We start from the raw sequence: 24315 nt of genomic DNA on the forward strand, positions 1-24315 counted from the left end.
CAAAAAGTAATTAGATGAACACAAGGGGCGATGGTGTGAACAGCTACACAATGTATTATGGGCATACAGGACAACATGAAGATCTACCACTGGGGAGTCCCCATTTCTCCTCACTTATGGAGATGAAGCAGTCATCCCAACAGAGATCCTCGTGCCAACCACAAAGACCGAAGCATGGGAGAAAAATCTCACAACAGACATGATGTTAGAGAGACTGGATGACCTGGAAGAAAGGAGGGAAGCATCATTGAAAAAGATGGAAAATTATCAACTTAGATTAGCGATGGAGTACAACAAAAAGGTTAAGCTTCGAAATTTTGTAGAAGGGAAGTATGTGCTAAGAACAATCCCGCAGTATCAACGAGAGAAAAAATGGGGAAAGTTAGCACCTACATGGGGAGGACCTTTTATAATACACGACATTGCGGGAAACAGTTCCTACTATCTTCGCAATCTGAAAGGTGAAGTCCTCCGGCACCCTTGGAATGCTAAATGTCTCAAACCGTACTACCCATAGGAGCAGCGCAGCTTTGCATCTGCGTGAAGAATACCAGAAGAAGAAGGCAGCGTAACCGCTTTACATATTCTATCTCTGGACGAGGAGTAGCAGGCCTCAACCTTTTAATCAAACAAACTTTTTGGCAAATCTTCAAGCAAACGCAATGATTAAAAGGCCCGCTGGGTGAACGCATGTACATTACATAATAAATTAACAATATTGGGGAAAGTAGTTAATCTACAATCTCTCAGGGATCCCCTATCAGTGTGTATGAGTGTAAGACCAGGGGGAAGGCACCCAGCAGAAAGAGATACCCAACCAATTTTAAGGCAGCGGGTCGACGGAATGGGTGCATGTAAATATTTCAAATAATCATACCATATCCTAGAACGCTGCCTCGGCCCCCACCATTTGGGAATCCTCTGGCCCAGGATTCGCCAGCGGGGTGACAGGTCTCAAGACGATCACGAAGGTATTTACCTTCGGTGTCGCACCCAAACACTCTCAACTTTCTACAAAGCAAGTTATTTCTAGTTTAATACTTCACAATACTTAAAATAAAAATGAATTGATAACGCAGGTATGCCAAAAGGATGATCCATTTCATAAAGAGTTGATTACAAGTTCAGCAAATAAGATAAAACAGGAAACACATCAAAAAATGATCTGAAATTATATAATCAACAAGGATCAACTTTCCATGACTAATAAAATAAATCTACTTGGACGATACAACTCCACCAACATGGTTGTATTTGCGAGATGAAGGTACGCTACCACCTGAAGAAGGCCCAGAAGAACCAGGCAAGGGCGCGGGAAGGGGACGACGCGGATAATTCTTGACAAGACCATGTTCAACTTTAAGATCAAGTTCAATCTTATCTAGGACTTTATTGGTCTCTTCAGCCAACTGACATCGAGCTTTATAAGTGATAACAGCGGTCCGCTGGTTGGCCTGAGACAGCAATGCAGATAGGCGTTCCGCCTCTTTGGAGGCAATCTCTGCTGCTTCCTCAAGAGACGCGGCCAGCCCTTTGAAATAGTTGGCTTGTCCTTCCTGATGCACTAAGGAAGATTGAGCTTTTTTAAGCTCATCATTTGCTGCGTGAAGCCGTCCCTCGAGTGCTGAAAACAAGAAATACCAAGGGGTTAAAACGAAGAAATAACAGAATCACACTCGATAAAACGAGGTTATACCTTCGACATTAGCCGAAGCATCTTCATACTCATTAACAACTGTGTCCCGAGCCTCATCAAGAAAGTCATATTCGTCGGATAGTTTCTTATAATTCGTTTGAAGGTTCGTAAGAGCAAATTGACTCACGTCTAAATCTACCTGCTTCATTGAATCCAAGTGACGAAGATGGTTGACTTCGGCGCTCATCTCCCCCATCCTTTTATGGAGTCGATACACATTCACTTCAAGATATCTTTCAGATTCCACTTGGCGACCAACATCAGCTCGAGACGCTGCTAGGGCTTTACTAAGAGCACCAACCTCAGACCTAACATTATCTCTTTCCTCGGAAAGATGCAGCATACTATCCCTAACCCCGGGGCCTAAGAAAGAACGAGCCTGTTGTAACTCTCCTTCCAAAAAGCGCACTCTAGCCTCTAAGTCCGAAGCATGTCCTCGAGCATCACGCAGGTTGTCACGCGTCCATAGCAGCGTACCATTAAACAACGACGGTCATGATTGTACTTATTTTGCATATCAACCATCAGTGTTCGCTTTTCACGCCACTCAGCTGCTAAGGCGTTGTGCTCATCAGCACGAGCATTCCACTTTACGGCTTCGCTTTTCAACTTACCCACCAACTCTGCAATGCGGGATTTCTGTCGTTCCCTTTCTTTCCGAAGCCATATGAGCTCGGGGACTCCACCCACTGAAGATAGGGTGGGGAGACTGAGACAGAACACCAAAGTACAAATAGGGAATCACGAGGAGTAAAAGACCAATAAAATACGAACCTGTGAGGGACGATACATTTCTGCGAGCTTGCTCCAATTCGTTGCGGACTATAGCAAGTTCCGAACGGAGACTCTCCTCGGCATTACCCAGCCGCTCCTTTTCCTTCAGGCGACCCTTCAGTTCACTTATTTCCATCTCGGCCGCAGATAGTTCTTCTTCTCTATGACGAAGCTTAGCCTCCAACTTTAAAGACTTTGCTTTAAAGAATTGGTATAGAACATGGTTACAATGTTCGCTCCTCATCATCTATGTCACAAACAACAAACATTATTATACCCAAGGGATCGGATATCGCGAAGAATACAATGTTCGTATATCATGAGGGAATCAGTACAAGGATTTACCTCTAAGACACGCTGCTGGGGAAAACCGTATTGGTACCCATCAGCTATGGCCATCATATCAGCAACAGAGGAGGGAGGGTCAACCACTAGGTTAGCTTCTGAAGCTCTCAGATTCTTCTCCCACATCTCAGCAACGCGGACTTCAGAAGACACTTGCATCATCTGACGAGTATAAGCGTCAGAATTCTTCTCACCAGGGACCACTGGGGCAGGGTTGGGGACGAACATCAGATTTTTATTCTTAAGCCAAGCCAAAATGTCATCTTCGCCTTCAGGCATTAGCGAGTAAGGGAAATCGTCTGAAGGAGATTCAACCGCAGACTTCCCTTTGGTTGTTCTCCCCTCACTCGCGCAATTCTCGACATCACCAGCCTCAGTATGACCACCGGCATTTTCAGCCTGCTGACTGGTGGCATCTTCTTTACCAATATCCCCAAGCACATCCCAATCATCATTTGGGGAAAGCAACGAGAAGTCTTCGGCAAGACCCATGGCAGCATTCACATCAAAGGATTCCCCCGCGGAATATATCCTACCAAAAGAAAATTCAGGGGAAATAACGGGCAGAGTACCCACACCAACAATATTATCGCCAACAGGGGCAGATCCACCCCCGCCAGTACCACCAACGGTAATATTACTCTCATACTCACCATCACCACCCGCGGCAATTTCTTCTTCACCATCACCACCCGCGGCAACTTCTTCTTCACCATTACCACCTTCGTCATCAGGGTGAGAAGTATCGGTACGCTCTTCTCCATCGGACATTTCTTCGTACTTAGCATACCCTTCGTTTACAGGACTCGTAACCTCCTCATAAACCTCAGCCTCACCGGTAACCACAGTAGAAGATTGTTTGGGTCCAAGTTTCTTCTTCTTCGACACCTACAAACCAGTACACATCCCCACAAAGGCTCATTTTTTCCCTCACTTCAAAAATGAAAATTATTTCAAGCAAGGAAAAAGGGGAAAATAGAATAGAGAATATAAGAAGAAACTATACCTTGGCAGCAGCAGCACTCTTCCGTGGATGGGTAGCACCAGAACTCTCCTTCTCATCTCCATCAACGACATCAAGAGTGTAAGGAAAATTCATGCCCGCGAAATTCGGACGCCAAGGACAGAAATATCCATAACGAGCAGGAGGAGTTTCACGAGGCTTGCTGTTTTCAGAAGGACGCCAACCGCGCGGACCAGGAATCCAACCATAAGCCCAAGGACCAACTACCTCAATGACAGTAGCATGCCATTCATAATCATGGTCACGCTTAATCCTTTCACGAGCAGGAAAGAGTTTCCGTTTAGCAGATCCCTCAGTACCGGGAACATACTTCAGCTTGGCATCACTCACCTCACTCAAAAGACGAATTTCACCACGAGGAGCAGCAATGTTACGAAGACTAACACTCCACGGCTTACGGTTTCTACTGTTGACATAATCCCCAAAGGAACTGTTAAAATTCTGAGGAGTGTACCACTCTCTCTCAGCAGGATTTGGAACATAGCAGGTCATCATAGTCTCTCCCTTGCTTCGCAGGTAACATTCCTTCAGTGCACGAAGATAATTCCCAGATAGTTGTGACACGGAACGATTATGAGTGTTTGTGGAAGAGCCTTCGCGACTAGCCAGCATGTCATAATAAAAGGAGTCACCCGACTTATATAGGGGCAACATGAGACCCGCCTCGAAGGCTCCAACCGTAGTCAATAGATGAAACTCGTCAAACTGATACTTAGCAAGGATCTCGTAAGTGATATCATCATCAGGGGCATAGAAGCGAACCTCAAAAGCTTGAAGCTCATGTTTTTCCTTGAACATCTCAAGATCAATATGCTTGAAAGTGACCTTCTTCTTACCAACTGACATGTTGCGTATCACGGGGACAATTTCTTCTTCGTCTGCGGAATCAGAAGTAGGACTCAATTCCGAAGCTTTCCTTTTAGAAGGAAGATTTTTAGACAGATCAGCTCTCGACATAGTACCCTTGGAGTACTTACCTTTGAAAGAAACCGTGGGAGGAGGCGGCAAAGATTTCTGCGGAGGCACTGAAGGAGGAGCCATAGAGCGAAGGGGCGGAACATCCAATGTTTCATTACGAGGAGGAGGAGCCCACGAACTCCTAGAGTCATCACGAGGGGGAGCCTGCGTACTCCTAGAATCTTCACGAGGACGAGAAGGGGCACGGTTAACAGCATACCTAGACCCAGAAGGACCCGTCGGCACATCCCCTTTCTTAGTAGGCACAACCTTCGCACCAGAAGAAGATGAAACCCTATGACCCCGAGGATCCGATTGCGAAGACTTGTAAGGACCTTCCCCAAGTGGAGATCTGTCAGAATCTCGACGCGGAGGGGATCTTGGCGGACTAGACGGCGGGGTTTGGTAAGGAGCCCGCGGACGATCATACATATCTACAAGGAAACACAAAAACAGTTTAGAGAAGAATATGTAAAGATCAAAAAAACCCATAATTGATGGTTCACCCGGATAAACATTAAAAACCCTAAGAACTAAAAATAACCAGAAATACCCCATAAAACTCCAGGGATAATACTTAGATACAGACTCACAGACTTTGTAACAAAGAACAGGGGCAAGCATATATGCTTCGACATGTGTGTTCTTCATCACAAAGCCAAGAATACAGCAGCAGGAAACAAACGGGTAGATACATAGATAAATCAATGATGAGAAGCTAATAAAAAACCCCATACCTGTATAGAAGAGGACGACAAGCACCAACCACAGTCGAAGAAAGGAGGATCGGAGATATCAAAAGCTAGTTGTCTGCGATACAGGGGCAACAACAATCGAGAGCGAAAGAGACAGAAAATTGAATGTTGTTATCTTCCTCACAAGCATGACGATAATAAATGACTAACGAACAAGAATAGAAAACAAAGAAAGGATGAATACTGACAAGAAGAGGATGAACACTGACAAGAAGAGGATAAAAGTTTTTTTTTCACATTCTCTTTCCTATTTATAAAGCTAGATAAGACAATAAATGTCCCTCGTACCAAGGAGCAGTTATGGGAAAAGTTAATGCAAATCGGGAAACGTGCCTGTATTTATAGGGGAAGTTATTTCAGGAGAGATAAAACGTGTAGGACGACCTTTCTTCTTCTAAATTGCAAAATACGCCCAAGTCAGAAGAAGAGGGGCAAATTGTATGTACACCTTTCATCATCTACCACGTGTACAGAAAGAACACGTGGAAGGCATGCAAAACAAGATATCAAAACATGATAACAAGCATCTCATCAGAAGATGCCACCGGTCAGCAGATCTGACGGTCAGGGACAGAAGATCACAGAGGTATGATGGCTTAGAGGAGCACCAGATAATACCCCTTGGGTGTTAATACACCCAATCCCGGGGAAGATCCCAGATCAACGGCTGAGAGGAAGTTTGACTGACACAGATGTGAACAGACAAAGAGACACTTGTCTGACACGAGCAGACATCTACCCGCATTAAATACCAAAGAGATATACACGTGTCAATCAGCTCGTGGAAGAGGCGAGGATAACCCTTCGTATTCAAGCTTAGGCCGCAGCATATGCCGAAGACCTCTGCGTAATGGGCACAAAGCACAAGAAGATAAGATTACAACGACACCTCAGAAGTGGAACCCACGTTCCAACCCTATAAATACCCCTCTCCACTAAGAGAGAAGAGGTCGACCGATCCAGAGAAAAGATAGGAGAATATATGAGAGAGAAATAGGAAGAGTAAGTGATCCCCCTACTTCCACAGACCTATGTGTACTCTAAAGTCATTTGACTATCTTTGTAATCATTCAATACATAGCGAAACACCAACCCCGTGGATGTAGGCCTTAGTGACGAACCACGTAAATCTTTGTCTCATTTATATTTCAGCACTTTACATTCAGCATTGAACGTCATGTGCTTTACATTTATGTTTGATTCTCTGTTTACCCCTTTTATACGAACATTATTCATGATAATATTCGACTAGACAATGACAAGCCCAAAGGCTTAAAATCGATGAATCGATATAATCATCTCCTTTACATATACGACGTACAATTTCAGAATTAGAATGTATACGATTATTGTTTGTGAACACGTGGATGGCTTCGAGATTTATGTGTTCACACTTTGTTCTGATTCAGTTCTCTCAAGACTACCAAAGAAAGGTATGTGCAGTATTAGCCCATTGATCTTAACTGGTTCAAGATCCATTTCCAATGCTCTCAAATTGGCAAAATATGCAATATTAGCACCAGAGCTGCACCCCATAATGAAACACTTTGAGAAATCAACATACTCTTTCAACCATGGTTCACCATTTAAGGTATCTAAAGCTTGAGTTTTGACCCAGTTGAGAGCATCCACAGCATCATCATAGGCAGCGGGAAGTCGGCTTTCGGGCGCAAGACGGTATTCTACAGAGACGACTACTGCAGGTAAATGAGTTGCAATGGATTGGCAGAAATTGTGGACAATAATTGAAGCTGCACTGAAAAGAATGAAACCACCACCATGAAAGTAAATTATTACAGGAAGCTTATTTGTTACAAAGAGTTCAGTTGCTGGTCGAAAAATTCGGATTGAGGTTTTCCGGCCAGGATTTAAAGAAATGTCTTTGGTGTTCTGATCTAAGGGAATAACCGGAATTGGGAGGTTTCTGACAAGAGTATCTTCGTCCGGATTGTGGACGCACATAAGTTTCTCATAAGGATCGGTTGTAGCAGCATCAATATCCCAGGCGAAACCTGTTTTAGCCATTGTTTGATAAATGATTTGGGTAAAGGTTTGAACTGTGTGGTTTGTGATTACCCGAACGAACTCTTATATACCGAATGCATACGTTTACAGCTGTCGGTGGAATGACCAAAAAAAAAACAGCTGTTAAATTGGCTTTTACTTGCCACTGATAAGATGTAATTAAATAGCTCATATGGCAATGACTGGTCCAGGGCAAAGAAAATATAAATCCAAAATGGACTAAAACGCTTATTATAGGGGCGGCATGATTTATTAGAGGGCGGTATTGTGATAGTAATGTCCCTTTAGTTGGTTAGGGAATGTTAATTGACTAGATTATCCTTTTCATCTTAAATCAACCAAAATCAAATCAATTTTTTTAAACCTAATGAATCAGAAAAAATCAAATCAGTTTTTTTTCATCATCTTCTTCATCTTCTCTTCTCCTCCATCAACCGAACCTCCATTAAAACTGAAAATTTCAACGTCTTCGATTAATCGACGATTCGAAAAATGTTTGGAAAAACCCAGTTAGGGTTTAGTTTATCATGTTGGATTTAAGTTAATTTTGTATCAAAAATTAGGGTTTTGTATGAAAATTGAAATTTTTGGTTGCATGTGAGTTACGGTTGGTAATAACTCAAATACGAACCGTAACTGTAGATTGAGTTGATGTTACGGTTGGTTTTAACTCAAATACCAACCGTAAGTTCTTAGTTTTGAGAAATATGTTCAGTTACGGTTTGTATTTGCATCATATTTATCAACCGTAATTGAGTTACGGTTTGTTACTCAAACAACCATACCAACCGTAAATAATCCTGTGTCTTAAGAATTATCAAATAATGATTTACGGTTCAAAAGTTAAGTTGACACACCAACCGTAGGGCAGTTACAGTTGGTCTCGATTCATTAGTTACCAACCGTAATTTAGTTACGGTTGTTGTCCAAATTTAATAACCAACCGTAACTGGTTTTACAATTGGATCTTCCCCAAATTTAACCAGTTACGGTTGGTATTCGATAATTTACGAACCGTGACTAAGAGTTACGGTTGGTCACGAGCAAAATTGCAATCGTAAGTTCTTCTGAAAATTTAAAAGTTTTGATTTTGTTACGTACTTTAGATAATTTTGAGCGAGAAAAAGCTAATGGGAACTAATTTAGAAATATACCGGGTCACTGGAATCACTCATTTTGGTTGAGTGAATCAAAATCTTGGGTTTCACAAATATCACAAAAGTTTTTCTTTTTCTTTTCCTCTAAACTTTTTTCTTTTTAACTCTAAAAATCTGATTTTGTTTTGATTTTGAGTTAATATAAGTGAAATTAATCATTAACACTAAACTTGATTATCATCACTAAACTAGGTTATCAACAATGAGGATTAATTTGTCATTTCTAACTTTTTTGATAAGGGACACCTTGAATGATCATGTAATGACCCTTTTTATCCTATTAGAATGTCGCCCCTCTAATAAAACATGACGCCCCTATAATAAGATCGAAAAAGAAAATTATTGGCAAATTTTGCAAAATAAATTGGAATAATGCAGAGAAGGTGGTATAAACCAAATGTTGCAAACTTATTGGCAACAGAATAGTCTAGTATTGCATACATTTCTTGAAGTAATTGAACAAATCAAAAGGTACCTGCTTTCCCTTATAATCTTGAAGCTCCCGATAAAATGAAGTCTTTGACTCTTTCCAACATGATTTCAAGTTCTTTAGGCTCAAAGTAAACCATGCCATGATATCCACCTTCTTGCATAAAAGTCTCAACCTTGACACCTTTTCCTTCCAACAGCTTCACAAATTCAACTTGTCTGTCAATCAATGGATCTCCATCACACCCAATAACCAAACATTTCTTTATAAACCCACATTTCTTTCGTAACGATTCTTCGTCTTCGTTAATCAAAAGATTACAGTAAGGATGGTTTCTATTAGACCCAATCGGCAAAGACAATTCCCACATCAAGTCACTTACCGGGAGAGACAAAATCTTGTCATTGATTAATCTGAGTTCAGAATCCGTTCTTTCAATTCCACCCATAAATGGTTGATTCAGTATAACCCCAGAAATATTCACAGGGCCAAGATCCAATTCTGATGCTCTTAAAGAAACGTTGTAAGCAATATTTCCACCTGCACTTTCTCCCATAATATAACAATTACTGAAATCAGCATAATCCCTTAACCACGGCTCACTTGGTTTACCTCCGGAAGCTTGGTGTTTAACCCAGTTTAGAGCATCAACAGCATCATCATATGCAGCCGGCAATCGACTTTCCGGTGCAAGACGATACTCTACTGATGCTACTATTGCAGACAAAGTAGTTGCCTTGGATTTGCAGTACTCATGATAAATGGTCCAAAATGTGCTGCAAAGAACGAACCCACCACCATGGTAATAAATTATGACCGGAAGCTTATTTGTTGCGGGTAAATCTTGAACTGTGGGTTTGAAGATACGAATCCAAGTATTGTGTTGAGCATTTAAAAGTATGTCTTTGGAATTTGGATCATCTGTTGCGTTAGTAATGAGAACCGGGAGATTTCGTGTCAGGGTATCATGATCGGGATCGTGAACAACCATTAAGGCTTCGTAAGGATCGATGGTACTACTAGTAGTAGTTGAATGTTGATCTGCCATTTTTGGATGTGGATTAAGGTGGTTTAGGGGATGGTTTTGGATGGTGTCGCATTGAAAACTGAGTATTAAATATAGATGGGGCTTGCAGGAGCTGGAACAGTGGATGATAGGTTGATCACCTGTCATTAATCGGTAGGTTCTGGTGGAATCTTTGGAAGGGCAAAATTCAATAATATATTAGCGTATAGTTAACACGCCTCCATCATTACCTCATTTGCTGCGTCATTGCACTAAGCGCAAAGTCAATGACATGTATTAATTGGTTGGTGCTAAGTTTTCTTTTTGTTTTTACTTTTGGAGACGAGGAAAATTGATTTGATCTGATCTCAATAAATAGGTTTTGTGTTTAGGTAATGCATACGAGTACGAGCTAATCGTCCATGTCTCTCCACAAACTCTACACCAAGTCCACTACTTGTCCATGAACCGAATTCACTAGGTAAGTCCTAGACGTCTACGTTTTCATACCCTAAGAATCCCCACGATAGCTAGCATCATATATGTTGACCGTCGTCTTTTCCATATGCTTCAATATCATGGGAGACTACATTGCCAATGAGGCAAGATTAAAAAGCTACAACACATGTCGGATAGCCTGCACCAAAAAATCCATAAATCTAGCATAAATTCTAATATTTTTGATAAAAATGATTTTGTAAATCTTTTGTACTATATTTGCCAGTTAATATATGATCTTTTCCCATTAAAAAAAAATGTTAAGAGTATATATTTGGGAAATGGGAGTTTTTCTTGAGGGTTTGTTTGTTGCCCTCTCCTCATATTTCCATGATTTTTCCGGTCCCAAGTGAAAAATCAGAGCCGATGATTTCCTCTTATTATAAATCAAACAACCCCACCGTCGCCGTCGCCGCCGCCACCACAACAACAACAAAAAAATATATATATTTGGGAAATGAAATCAAATACTTTAACTCGATTTTTATTTAGTGGAAACAATATTGGATACTGTGTTTAGGTTTTCAATGTGTGCCGTTGGATCGAGACCATTTAATCTTAGGATCGTAGTTAATGGAAAGGGGTTATAAATGGTGGGCTAATTTTTGATGTTAGGGTTAACAAAATTCGGTAGAAACATAAGAGAGGAAAAAAATTTAGGAGAAAAATCATTATAGAATAGGTTTTGAGTATTATTGGCGGGATTACTGGGGTTAAGCGGCGTTCGGTTGAATCATAGTGCCCGGATATAATTTTGTGGTGGTATGATCTAAGTGACATCAAAATATCACGAATAGCGAAAACAGGTTTGCGACTGGTTCCGTTTTGTTTTCTGCATTTTACTTGGCATTTTTTAAAGTTGAATATATACTCGGTTTTATCTAATTCTAATCCTATGATGCTTCAATAATAGAAATCCATTACTATGCACTGACATGATTGATGGGTGATCTTTTATATCTTACGGTCTTTTTTGGATATGCTCACACTGTGCAAGATAACTATCTGTTGTCATTATATTTTAAGTGATAACATGCGCTTTAGCTATTTCAATCCAAACTAGATAACATGCTATTGTTTATTTATTTTGATAAGTGTTATTAATTGATGTGAGAAACACGACGAGGTTACTACCGATTTAAGGTGTACGTGGTGGTGGTTAGTCAATGACTTAAAATTGGTTTTGGGTTATTCATTGATTAATAATAATTCATTGATTGATAATAATAATTTAATTAATTTTGGTTCAGTACCCGGTTTTTTTTCTTCTTGGAAGATCACATTTTCAATTCATTCAAATCAAAATAGTGATTACATGATTGCTTACAAGATTATCAAAAACACCAAAATACAAGATAATCAAAACCCAAATACAAATGGTGACACCAATTGCAAATACATCGCGAAGAGAAAGAGCCATGCACCGCAAAGATATCCAATTTTTGTACCAGTAGTATTGACGAACGATGGTGTGAACCGGAATCAACTCCGACCATTTGAAATAATTATCTTCTTCAATAAGAGATGCTCCAAATAAAATGGAGTAATTTGCCCAAAATGTTGTAGATCCAAACGAATCCGGATGTCCTAAATCCCTCTTGTTGAAGATGAATCCAAAGCGAATCCGAACAGAATCATTGATGTTCTTGATGAATCGAGAATAGCAAGCCAAGAAACACCATGGAGATTTGAGAGAATCGCTATTAGAGCGAAGAGAAAATCGTCCTAAAGACGAAGAGAATATCGCCCAAATAACGAAGAAATGTGTCCATAGACACCAAAAACAACAAACAAAACCTAAAACTACAAATTACACTACTTTTATTCATAAAAAACAGAAAATCCTTGCTCAGATCTAGCCCAGAAGGACTAAATCTGAGCAAGAAGAAGAAGCTCCAGAGTTGTTTTTTCTGTTTTTTTCTTAAGAAGTTCTAGATATCAGTTGAGTTTCATAATATTAATTTGTGATTTTTAAGTTGTCTCTTTCCCAATAATAATAATAATAAGGGGTAATTTGTGTTACCTCCCCTGACGAAGATTATAATTTGAGTTATCTCCCCTAGAAAAATAAAATTAGCTAGACCTCCCCTTGTTAAGTATTTCGTCCATTTCAGGTTAGGGGACTCGGCGACAGTATACGCCTGGCAAAATTACACGCGTGTCATATATCTAATCCTTTCCAGAATCATACACGTGTCAAATAGTGCCACGTGCCATCTTTCTTCTCCGGCTGTTGCGACACAGTCTTGTAAATCAGAGAGTTTCCAGCTGTTGGATATATTATTGTTTTGCTGACGGTGATGCTAGTTCAGGAAACTAATATCAACTGAGCATAAATCAGCGAGAAACTAATCGCTCAGGCATTTCCACAAACACTTTCTTTACGTTCTGCTGGTGATATAGACTAGAGCTTTCTGTTGATTCTTAAGCCCACTGTATCTCCTTTCCTGCAACAATTTCACGTTCTAAGGGAAACCCAATATCCCAATATTCCTAAACAATATCACGTTCTAACGGTTGTAGTAGCATCACTTGGCTTATTTCTGGCAGCAAATACAACGCAAACGTTGTTTTCTTTCCCTAATTTCTTACCTCGATAACTCATCCAACTCGATACGATAACTTAGATTATCAATCTCCGTCATTCATTTCCATAAAACCAACGACAACAACCAAATGTTCCCCATAATCTTCTGGGCATAAACCTTGTCCAAAGACTAACCATAAATTAAAACCCATAACTTAACAGAGAGAAAATCAAAGGGATATTTAATGTTTGGTTCCCATCAAATGACCAATACATTGCTTTGGTACCCAATACTTTGAAAATTAGGGGTTCGTACCTAGATCTGCCGTTGACTGTCAAAGTCAATAAATTGACCGACCATTTTATATTTTACTTATAAACAAAATTCTAGATTACCGATTTATCCCTATTCTTTCTTCTCCATCTCTTGTTCTAGACATTTCTCTTCTTCTCGATCTGATTCAAACCCAATTATTCACAGCAACATCTTCTTGCAACTAATTCGACCTCAACGCTCCCTTTTTCGTCCCTGATTTCTCTGAGTTCTTGGTCCAGATGTAGGAGCAGCACCATCTTCTCACAAACCCTAACAAATTCAATCTCATTCTCTTCCGATCTCAAATTCAATCCATCAACAGTAGCTCTAGGATTCACTCTTCTATATATCGAACCCATTACTTCTCATCTTCTAATTCTTCATCGTAGAACATAAAAACCGGATCCCCTTTCCATCTCTCGAGAAGCTGCTGTTCTTCTTTCCTTGCCACAGCCGCCATTAAAATCGAATATAAAAAAGTGAGAATCAACAGTTGCAATCGATTAATATACTTGGTCCATGTATACGTGGACATAATATCTTCAGCTTCTAAATCATTTGTTGAATCAACAACCACTGTCTAAATCACTTGAAACCCTCGTTTTAAAAAACACCCAAAAATTTTGATTTTAATAATTGGGGTGAACAAAAGGTTATTACTTGGGTTTAGTTTACAGGGATTCTAAGAGTTATTATGTTTCCACTTGAATGATTTGATTTGGGTTGATTCAACCAATGTAGTTAATATCGGATATCGGTTCATCTCGGCCGGGACCGATGCACTGGTACGATTTTATATCGGGGATATTATCGTTGAAATATCGGTTCTAGATTTAGAGACTATAATTTTATATTAAACATTTCTCCACACATTTTCGAATAAAATATAATAGATAACACCAATTTTATCAAAAAAACAAAAGAGTAATTTTAGTAGACTTGCTTCGAGAGCTACATGCACCTCTACTACCACCCGGAAGACTTTCTTCGCCAAAATTACCCTTAAACTTTATAGAAAACGACCAATACCGTCTCATATCAGGAAATGTAGGAAAATTTCATATCGACCGATACGGCCGATATTATCGGACGAATATCGTATCCCCGATATCCTTCTTACCGTATCGTTTTGGGCCGATATCCGAAATATCCCCGATATATCGGCCACGGCCGATATTGACTACATTGGATTCAACTAATTGATTTGAACTTGGTAATTTTGTTGGTTTTGTTTCTAGGTTTCCAGGAAGTCATCGAATTGGCGGAAGAAACAGTTGAAGAAGATCCGGAGATGAAGAAGATACGATAATGAAGAAGATCCGGAGATGAAGAAGATCGGTTTCATAAGTGGTTTTTTCTCCCCTAGATTTGAGGTTTGCAGAGAAGAAAGGAGAAAATAATGGTTTTTGTTTTGGGATAAATTCGTAAGATTAAATGAATTTTTAATAAAAATTATGAAAAATAAAATGAATATTAGCCTAACGTTGACTGTTATACGGCGGATCTAACTACCAAGCCTTAATTTTTAAAATGTTGGGTACAAAGCAATGTGTTGGTCATTTGCCGGGTACCAAACATTAAATATCCCAAAATCAAACCTTTCTAAGCCAAAATGAAAATCTTCGTTATTACCAATTAAACACAACCCACGTCTCAATTAAAATGAATAATCCAAACACGATCAGTGTTAATATGGTCACATGGATGAACCGAGAAATCCCATGAGCTTAGATAAGATCTAGTTTGTTTTTACATTCTTTTAATCCAAATTCTGGCGTTGTTGATGAAGCAGGAGTATCAGTTGGTGATGGAGGCGATGTTGTTGGTGATGGCGATGATGCTGCAGATGAACAATAGAAATATTTAGGTGCAAGAAGCAGAGAGAAATGTGAGAGAGAAGGGCATTTTCCAGAACGAATCGGTGCCGGAGAAGAAAGATGGCACGTGGTACTATCTGACGCGTATATAATTCTAAAAAGGATTTGATGTTTGACACGTGCATAAATTTTTTGCCACGTGTATGGTGTTGATGAGTCACCTAACCTGGAATGGACGGAATACTTAAGTAGAGGAGGTTTTGCAAATTTTATTTTTGTAGGGAAGGTAACTCAAATTACAATCTTCGCCAGGGGAGGTAACACAAATTACACCTAATAATAATGGTAATTGTGGAATTTGCGAGAATAATAATAATTGAATTTCGTTTGTAGAGAAGGTAGAAGGTTTTGCTGGGTTGGATTAATTGTGGATTTTTTTTTTTTTTTTGAAGGAAACAGATGAATAATTATATTATTCCTCACTAAAAGTGAGACGTTGCATAATAAAATTAGGTGATTCATCATGATACCACCATTTGTTAATATAGTTTGAGATTGCGTATTGAATTAAGTCATGCGTAATAGAATTAGCATCTCTAGGAATAACTACAAATTTAATTTCACTAAAATCCTTGATGCGATCACGAATAGATAGAACCGTTGAGCGAATACTCCAAGGGATCTCATTCGTATTTCCTGTCACTGCTTTTGGAATCTCAGATGCATCAACTTCCACAATTACACGAGGAAGTTGTAATCTCCTAGCCAGTTGTATTCCAAAGCCATATGCTTTTGCTTCTGCCATTGCTGCAGAGAATGTATCAAAACAGATTGCACCACAACCCAGATGATTGCCAAAAAAATCTACCGCAACTGCTGCTACAGCTCCTTTGCCATTATTATATGTGGCATCCACATTGGTCTTCACAAAGGTTGAAGATTGAAGTTCCCAAGCTGCAAAGTTATTTTGATTGACCTGAATCTCCGAGCAATAGTTCAAAGCATGGTGCAGATCTAAACACTCAAAATCTTCCAGAGCTTTGTGGATACAAATACCAACCGCTGTGTGATTATTGTTAAAGACCAAATCGTTCCTTATCTTCCAAATATTCCACATTAAGCAAGAACCTAAGTTCGGTATAATACCTTGATCAGGGTAAGCCAACCAATGACTGATAACTTCCATTACAGTTTCTCCATGTGTTTCGATCAATATCGGACTGTTCTGAAACACTTCCAAATCAAACTGACAACTGAAGAATAGATGAAATATCGACTCCTCTGCTAAATTGCACAAAGGACATACGTTCTGAACATTAGGATCGTATTTACTGAGATTAGCATAAACTGCAATTCCTTATTGAAGAACCTTCCATAAGAAATCCTGGATCTTTGATAGAGTTTTAACCTTCTTCCAAAATTGTTTCCACGGAAATTCTGCCATTGAAGAGGTTGTTAGATTATTATCAGAGAGAAGTTTATAACATGACTTTGTAGTAAACTTCCCAGAAGGAGTTTTTATCCATATTAACTTGTCTTGAACTTCCTCTTCTTGCGGAATATATATTTGAGATATAATTTCCGCTTGATCCAGCGGGAATAACTCCAACAATAACTCCACATTCCAGATTTTTTGACCCTGAACAAAGAGTTCTGAAACCCACGTCACCTGAATAATTGAATTTTGCAGCATGGTTGGTCTAAAACCCGGTAGATTTGGGATCCATGGGTCGTTCCAAATCTGGATGTTATCTCCGAACCTAATAAACCAACAACAATTATTGGTGAAGATGTTACGAACTGCAATCATATCTTTCCATGTATTAGAATCACCCTGCTTAACCTGATAATCCCAAAAGAAGTATTCTGCAGATACTTTGCATGAAATAACTGAACCCATGCAGATACTTCTGGCTATATTTCTATTGCTTGTGCAAGTTCTTCAGATTTGAATGAAAGTATTAACCCCACAGGTTCGTCTCTGATAGATCTCGACTCTTCTTTTCCCCAGGTATACTTCTTTACTCTCGTTCCTAATTTTGTTTGGGCATTTTAGATTCTCAGCTACATTTAGAAGTTATTAGATTTATTGGTTATATTCTACTTTGTGAATTTGTTACGGCTCAATATAAAAGTTCAATTGCATATGCTTTATCTTTGTCTTAAGATGCTCCAAGAGGTGTTATATATTCTGCTTGTGTTTCCACCAACTGTTAGAGTTGTTATATTTCTTGATAATTCACTACAAGAAAAGTTGTTCTTAGTGGCAAATAATCGTGTTAGGAAAATCAATTTCTTCATTACGAAAAAATTTCAGCGGCGTAGAAAAATTCGTCACCTATTATAAGTCATAGAACGTCTTTTTATGACGGATGCTAAGAAATTTTTAACGAATTTTTTAATTAGTGACTTAAGTATATTTCCCACCAAAACTGTCTTTTTGTGAGCAAATATATTGAGTGATATAGAATTTTTGTCACTCTGGGTATTTTTGGTGAGGAAATCATTTTATTAGTTTAAATAATGAAACAAGATTTATTTTCCTCGGAATACTTTATAATGAGGAAAAAAATTCATGACATAAAATAGTTTTAGCAACGAAATTCGTTCATCTCAAATTCGTTACCAAATTTTCTTTAGTGACTAGCATATATTGTTACACATAATATAAATGCAAATAAATAATATTAGTTGAATAAAAATTAATTAGCGATTAAAATAAATTATTGAAACAATATCCAAACTAAAAAACAACTACTCCCTCCGTTTCAAAAAGACCGTCCTCTATTTCATTTTGGTATGTTTCAAAATTGTGTCGAGCTTCTGTTTCTAATCATATTTTCCAATGAACTCTCTAACATACCCTTAAAGTTTTTATTTTCATAAGTTCATTTTTAACGGGACCCGACCTAAAATATTAAAGAAATTTATAAAATGGGTATATTAATTAAATACCCTTCGATTTGGAATCCTTCAAAAATACCCCTATCACATTATAAATATTCCCCTCCTCTTATATATAAACTTTATCCATTTAGAAATAATTTATTTTAGTAATCTATTCAATATGATATTTTTATTTATTTCAAAAAACAATAATTTTCTATCTTGATCACTCCATCACCGCCTCAAACTCTAACGACGGCAATTCACCACCACCACCACTCCACAACCATCACCATCGCCGCCACCACTTCACAACCATCACCAACATTTCACCATCACAACTCCACCACTCATCGTCACCGCTGACACTACCGCCACCGCCATCGCAACCACCATCGCCTCCAAATCCACTGCCGTTGCCGCCAAGTTGATAACGAAATTGAAAATTTAGAAATAAGTTAGGTCCAGATTTTTGTATCAACAACCGAAGTTGATATCATATCTGGTGTCAACAACCCAAGTTGTTACTAAAATTGAAAACTCGGAAATTTGTTAGGTCAAGATTACGTGTCAACAACTCAAGTTGATACCAAAATCTGGTGTCAACAACAAAAGTTGATCCCAAAATCTGGTGGCACCACCACCTCCACCGCCGGCATCACCACCACCACCACCAGCATGTGAGATATAAATAAAATTATTTTCATCTAAATTTTTATTAATATTGAAAAGATATCTATATGATTCAAAATTAAATGAATTACATTTTAGAAGACGAGGGGTATAATTATTGATGGATAAGGGTATTTGTGAAATCCATGAAAAAGAGGGGTATTAATAAAATTTCCACTTATAAAATTTAGGAAACATATATATCCTTCTTTCCTTTTAAGAAAATATATACTTGGCTCCAAAAATTAAATTCCTTATAAATTTTAAACTCCATAAATTCGATATATTTTAAATTTCCTTTTATATTAATCCTCTAACAATTTTAGGTAATTTTTAGTGCTAGCATTTTTATTAAAATAAATAAAATAGGTAAGTATCTAAGGGTAGTTAAGCAAAATATTGTGGTCTCCTTAATATTTTGACAAAGTCAAAGCGTACAGTCTTTTTGAAACGGAGGGAGTAATAAATTAACTCTACCGATAAATAATTAGTGCTACTAGTAAAAATATAATACCAAGACTAAAACATTAATTTGACAAAGACTCCTGACAATGTTGCTTGGCCCGATTTGACGCATTAGATTATGTTGCTCAGGATGATGTTTAGTGTCAACTTTTCATTATCTTCTTTCAACTTTTTGATAGTCTCATTATGTAGTCATATTTGGTCATCACGAGCTTGAATTCTTTCAGCATGCGCTTGTGTCATTGCATGAAGTCCTTCACTGTTAAAAACAGCAGTATTTGTAGTTCGTAGTCGTCTTTACTTTCCATTCAAAACCAAGAGCACATACTTCTGCCTCAGTGGATGGTGTAATTCCCTCTTTGTTGCCTTACTGCAGTAACTCATTAATCTTGTCCTATATAGAGATGTGCACCAGAATGTCAAACAAACAGTTAATTCTAATGATGAATAATATGATAACTAAGAAAAGATAATAAATATTAATTAAATGGGTTTCTAAATCCTATTGGTTTGGACAAATACAACAAAAATAAAACATCAATATTGTCTACTCACGCATCTGATGCAAGTTTCATCAAAAACCCAAACAACTTCACATGTTTTTTCAGTAATATGTATGGGTGTTATAAAAGGTTTGAATCTCAGCTTGCATGCATCACTTCAGATTTTCGGTAATAGCATGATTAATTAGGTTGACGTTGCAACAAAAACCGAGTAAAAAATTTGTTTATGATGTTAACCTTAAACATTATACAATCACAAACTATAGGCTTTTGATGGCTTTAAAAGATGTATATATGTGAAAAAACATCATTTCATAGTAATCAGTAAAGTGGAGAGAAAAAATCATATTGTAAGTGATGTAGGAACATACAGCCTCTCTGTGGACCACATGTGACTTAGAACCTCCACGATGGTTATAGGGAACTGTTTCTATTTCTTTTGCGCATGCTACAGAACAATTCCACAAGTTTCAAAAAACCACAAGTAAATACTAAATACATAAGCATGTTGCGGTTCAAAAGTAAGAATATGATAACGATAATACCTTGAAACTTTCACTAGTGAACAGGTAGTCGCACAACAAGTCTCAATCTTCATGGGACACGTTCTTGTATGGATTTTTCTTGGTCCTTCAATAGTTCCAACTCTTAAATACTTTTTCAAGTGTTTTGGCATTTTATTTTTACGGGTAATGTGCTTTCTGTCCGTAGATATTAAAAATACATGTGTACTGAATAAGAATAAAGTACACTATATGTATGAATAAAATATCAAAATATCTAATAGAATCTTTAAAGTTGGAACTATTAAAATACGACAAGAAAAATCCATGCATGAACGTGTCCTGTGAAGATTGGGACTTGCTGTGTGACCACCTGTTCACCAATGAAAGTTTCAAGTTATTATAGTTAATCATTTTCTTTTCTTTTTAAAGCACAACATGTTTATGTGTATATTATTTAAAACTTGTAGAAGCGTTCTAAAGCAGCTGTAAAAGCAAGAGAAGTTGTTCCCTACAACCATTATGGATGTTTTAAGTCACATGTGGTCCACAGGGAGGTGGCATATTCCTATATGACTTAGAATATGTTTTTTCTCTCAACTTTTTTAATTATTGAAGAGTGATGTTTGTTCACATATATAAATCTTTTAAAACCATTAGAATCCTAGGATTGGATTTGTGACTGTTTAATGTTTAGGGTCAACATCATAAATAGAATTTCTGATCGTATGGTACTCTATATTTGTTGCGAAATCAACCTAGTTAATCAGGTTCTTGTGTTTAATTTTCTTCCTAAAATAGAAACAAAAATTTGGAGTGGTGCAAGCTGAGATTCAAGCCTTTTATGGCACCCATACATATATCACTGAAGGAACATACGAAGTTATTTGGATTTCTGATGAAGCTCGTATCAGGTGGGTGAGTAGATAGTATTAGTGTTCTATTTGTGTTGTCCGTGTCTAAACCAATAGGATTTGGAAACCCATCCAATCAATATTTGTTATATTTTCTTAGTTATTCTATTATATCATTAGAATTACCTACATGTTTGACATTTTGGTGCACATCATATATAATGTTCTAATAAGTCTCACTATTATATATCTCTATATAGGACATGATTAATGAGTTATTGCAGCATGGAGATGAAGCTATACCACCCATTAAAGGCAGACGTATGCGCTGAAGTTTTGAAGAAAAAATGAAGATGATGACGTGCTACAATTGTTGTTGATTCTAACAGTGAAGGACTTCATGCAATGTTACAACCGTAGGCTAAAAGAATTCAAGTTCAAGATCACCAAATATGCGCACAGAATGAGACTTTTAAAAAGTTGAAAGAAGACAACGAAAAGTCAATACTAAACATAATTTGTGAGCAACAGAATCTGATGCGTAAGCAACATTATCGTTGACGGAACAATTGGAAGTTGAATGCTGGACCCGGAATCACTTGTCAAATTAATATTTTAGTCTTAATATTATGTTTTTCTAATAGCAGTATTTATTTATTTATTGGTATTGTTTATTATCAAATGTTTTTTTAGTTTGGATATTGTTTCAATAATTTGGCATGTTCTGAAAATAGTATGGGACAAATTATTTTGACAGGAAATAGTTATTATGAGAACAGTGTTGGTGTGTCTGTAATAATTTTCTCAAATGAGTGGCTTCGTCGGCAATATTTTTATGGAGAGAACTATATTTGTCATTATACGTAATTTTAGAAACAACTTAGTTTTGTTATCGATTTTTTATTCTGAGACGAAAATTCTTTCGTCGCTAAACCATTGTTGTAGTATTGATTGGCAAGAAAAAGAGAACTTATTCTTTAGATATGAGATACATATTACATAGGATTATGCCTCTATATATCTAGGCTAGGGTGTAAACCTTAGTAGTTACATATAGATATGCCACACACATGGGCCAGAGGCCCTACAACACTTCCCCTTGTGCGGTCCAATAGTAGCGCTTCATATGTAGTGCTTCACATATAATGCTTCAGATGTTGGGCTTCAGATCTAGTTTCTCTCCTCGATGACCACTGTATCTAAGTCAATTGCCTTATTTAAACCTTGTCAGGAAAATCTAGAGGACAAAACCTAAACTAAGGAAAAAGAGTACAACTTTAAGAAAACTTTTAATAATGTTGGAATTACATATGTTGCCTCGTTAAAACCTTGACAAGGGAAAAACCCGGTAGGATAAAACCTTGACGAAGGGGGAAGAGTAAAACACGATAAGTTTATAAGTATGTCTTTACCGAATACTCATACACAACATCATTTCTATGTTTTATAGGTAATTAATGAAAACTTAGTATTAGCACGCAATAATGCTATCAATACTACTAGTTGACTTGTGCCAAAAACTATTGCGATGCAATCCTTGCTTTGTTGTACTGATTCTGGCAATGGTTTCACTTGACAAACTATTGAGTTTCATTTTTTTGATTCTGATATTGTTCAGCAGTTATAGCGATCTTTAGGTTTTCCTCATTTATCAAGTTGTTGGTGTAGTTATGGTTGCCTCACTAAAAACCTTGTCGAGTAACAAAACCCGTAAGGAAAAAAGAGTGCAACACAACTTCACATTTCAGAGTCAAATATATTAACATCATGTCCTTGGATCCTCTCTCTGATGTCGGCATTTCCCCCTGATTCCATTTAGAGGAGTTTCCAGACAGTTCTTTTATTCATATACTTTCCAAAAGTGAATATAAGAACTGAATTAGTAAATAAGTCAGTCATGTCTCCCCCTGATTACTTTTGTGGGACAAGAGATTATTGTTGCTTCATAATCAACAACTTTCAGATTGCATTTCCTTTAGATTTCCTCTTTATGTCTTGGCATGGATAAAACAAATTCATGTCAATGGTTCCATTTTAGTATATGGTTACATTCATTATACCATTCCAAAGACGTCGCCTCGGCGTCAATATCTATCTAGCAAGTTCATTAAGGATGACATATTTGGTTGAGTACATTATGCTAAGTACAAAAATGCGTTTATTGCACTTAAATAGGGGAATTTCATCTCCCAACACATCTTCGTCATATTCCTTTAGAAGAAATGGTCATTTACTTACATTTGAACCTCAACTAATCATGGGAATGCTAGCAGGATGCACGTGTTTGTTATATTGCATGACAACTTTGGACATATGCAAACTGGTGGAGTAATATATATACTACAAGATCGGTGTTCTATCGAGCTTTCCCCATATTTTCACTCAAATTCAAATTTCAAGTTGCTTGTAAAATCTCTTACTCCCTCTGTTTCAAAAAGACTGTCCGCTTTGACTTTGTTAAAATATTAAGGGGACCATAATCTTTTACTTAACTACCCATAGTTACTTACCTATTTTTATTTTAGTAAAAATGGTAGAAATAAAAACTACTAAAATTATTAGGAGGATTATAATATAAAAGGAAAACTAAAAGATATTGAATTTATAGGTATAAAGTTTATAAGAAATTTAATTTTTGGATCTAAATATATATTCTTGTAAAATGAATGAAGGATATATTTGTTTCCGTAAGTATACAAATTTATTTAATATTTTAGATCGGGCCCCATTAAAAATAAATTTATTAATATAAAAAATTTAGGGATAATTGCCTTTAGTACTCAAGTTTTGTCCAGAACTAGGCTTTGGTCTAACATTTGTCCAACGTTAGGGCTTGGTACTTGGATTGGACGTTGACCCGTATTGACTGGGTAAGTATTTTAACTGGGGAAATTTATTATTGCCGCTGAAGTTGACAAGCAGGGGTATTACCTTCTTTTAACATATAGTGAGTTTGTTGTCCTTTAAACTCTCTATATATCGTGTAGTTGGCTTTTACAATATGATACCTGCATTTCATTGCTCGTACCATTCTCAGTAAATGTTTATACCAAGTTTCCAACTCTCATTTGAATGAGTCAGAATTACATCTTTGTCTGATGCTCA

The 24315-nt window shown here is 37.5% G+C and overlaps 3 protein-coding genes across 3 annotated transcripts; all 3 read right to left on the reverse strand.

Moving 5' to 3' along the window:
• Positions 1-6931: 6931 nt before the first annotated feature.
• Positions 6932-7576, reverse strand: LOC113272224 (probable carboxylesterase 8). Its single transcript, XM_026522098.1, has one exon. It carries the CDS (start codon positions 7574-7576, stop codon positions 6932-6934), a length of 645 nt encoding a protein of 214 aa, XP_026377883.1.
• Positions 7545-10353, reverse strand: LOC113275004 (probable carboxylesterase 120). Its single transcript, XM_026524433.1, has 2 exons — positions 9209-10353; positions 7545-7666 (listed from the first exon to the last, which is right to left on the reverse strand). The coding sequence occupies exon 1, from the start codon at positions 10335-10337 to the stop codon at positions 9219-9221; it is 1119 nt and encodes a 372-aa protein (XP_026380218.1). The 5' UTR covers positions 10338-10353; the 3' UTR covers positions 7545-7666; positions 9209-9218.
• Positions 10354-15799: 5446 nt separating this feature from the next.
• Positions 15800-17227, reverse strand: LOC113272225. Its single transcript, XM_026522099.1, has 2 exons — positions 16736-17227; positions 15800-16636 (listed from the first exon to the last, which is right to left on the reverse strand). Exons 1-2 carry the CDS (start codon positions 17225-17227, stop codon positions 15800-15802), a joined length of 1329 nt encoding a protein of 442 aa, XP_026377884.1.
• Positions 17228-24315: the final 7088 nt, after the last annotated feature.

The sequence above is a fragment of the Papaver somniferum genome, chromosome 4, assembly GCF_003573695.1.
Source record: "Papaver somniferum cultivar HN1 chromosome 4, ASM357369v1, whole genome shotgun sequence".
NCBI classification, from domain to species: domain Eukaryota; kingdom Viridiplantae; phylum Streptophyta; class Magnoliopsida; order Ranunculales; family Papaveraceae; genus Papaver; species Papaver somniferum.

Bases quoted from the DNA above. Each gene is read 5' to 3' on its own strand.
- LOC113272224 (XM_026522098.1), bottom strand. From the start codon at position 7,576: ATGGCTAAAACAGGTTTCGCCTGGGATATTGATGCTGCTACAACCGAT.
- LOC113275004 (XM_026524433.1), bottom strand. From the start codon at position 10,337: ATGACAGGTGATCAACCTATCATCCACTGTTCCAGCTCCTGCAAGCCC.
- LOC113272225 (XM_026522099.1), bottom strand. From the start codon at position 17,227: ATGGGTTCAGTTATTTCATGCAAAGTATCTGCAGAATACTTCTTTTGG. The intron at 16,637-16,735 runs GTTAAAACTCTA...CCTAATGTTCAG, and splicing joins GGAAACAATTTTGGAAGAAG to AACGTATGTCCTTTGTGCAA.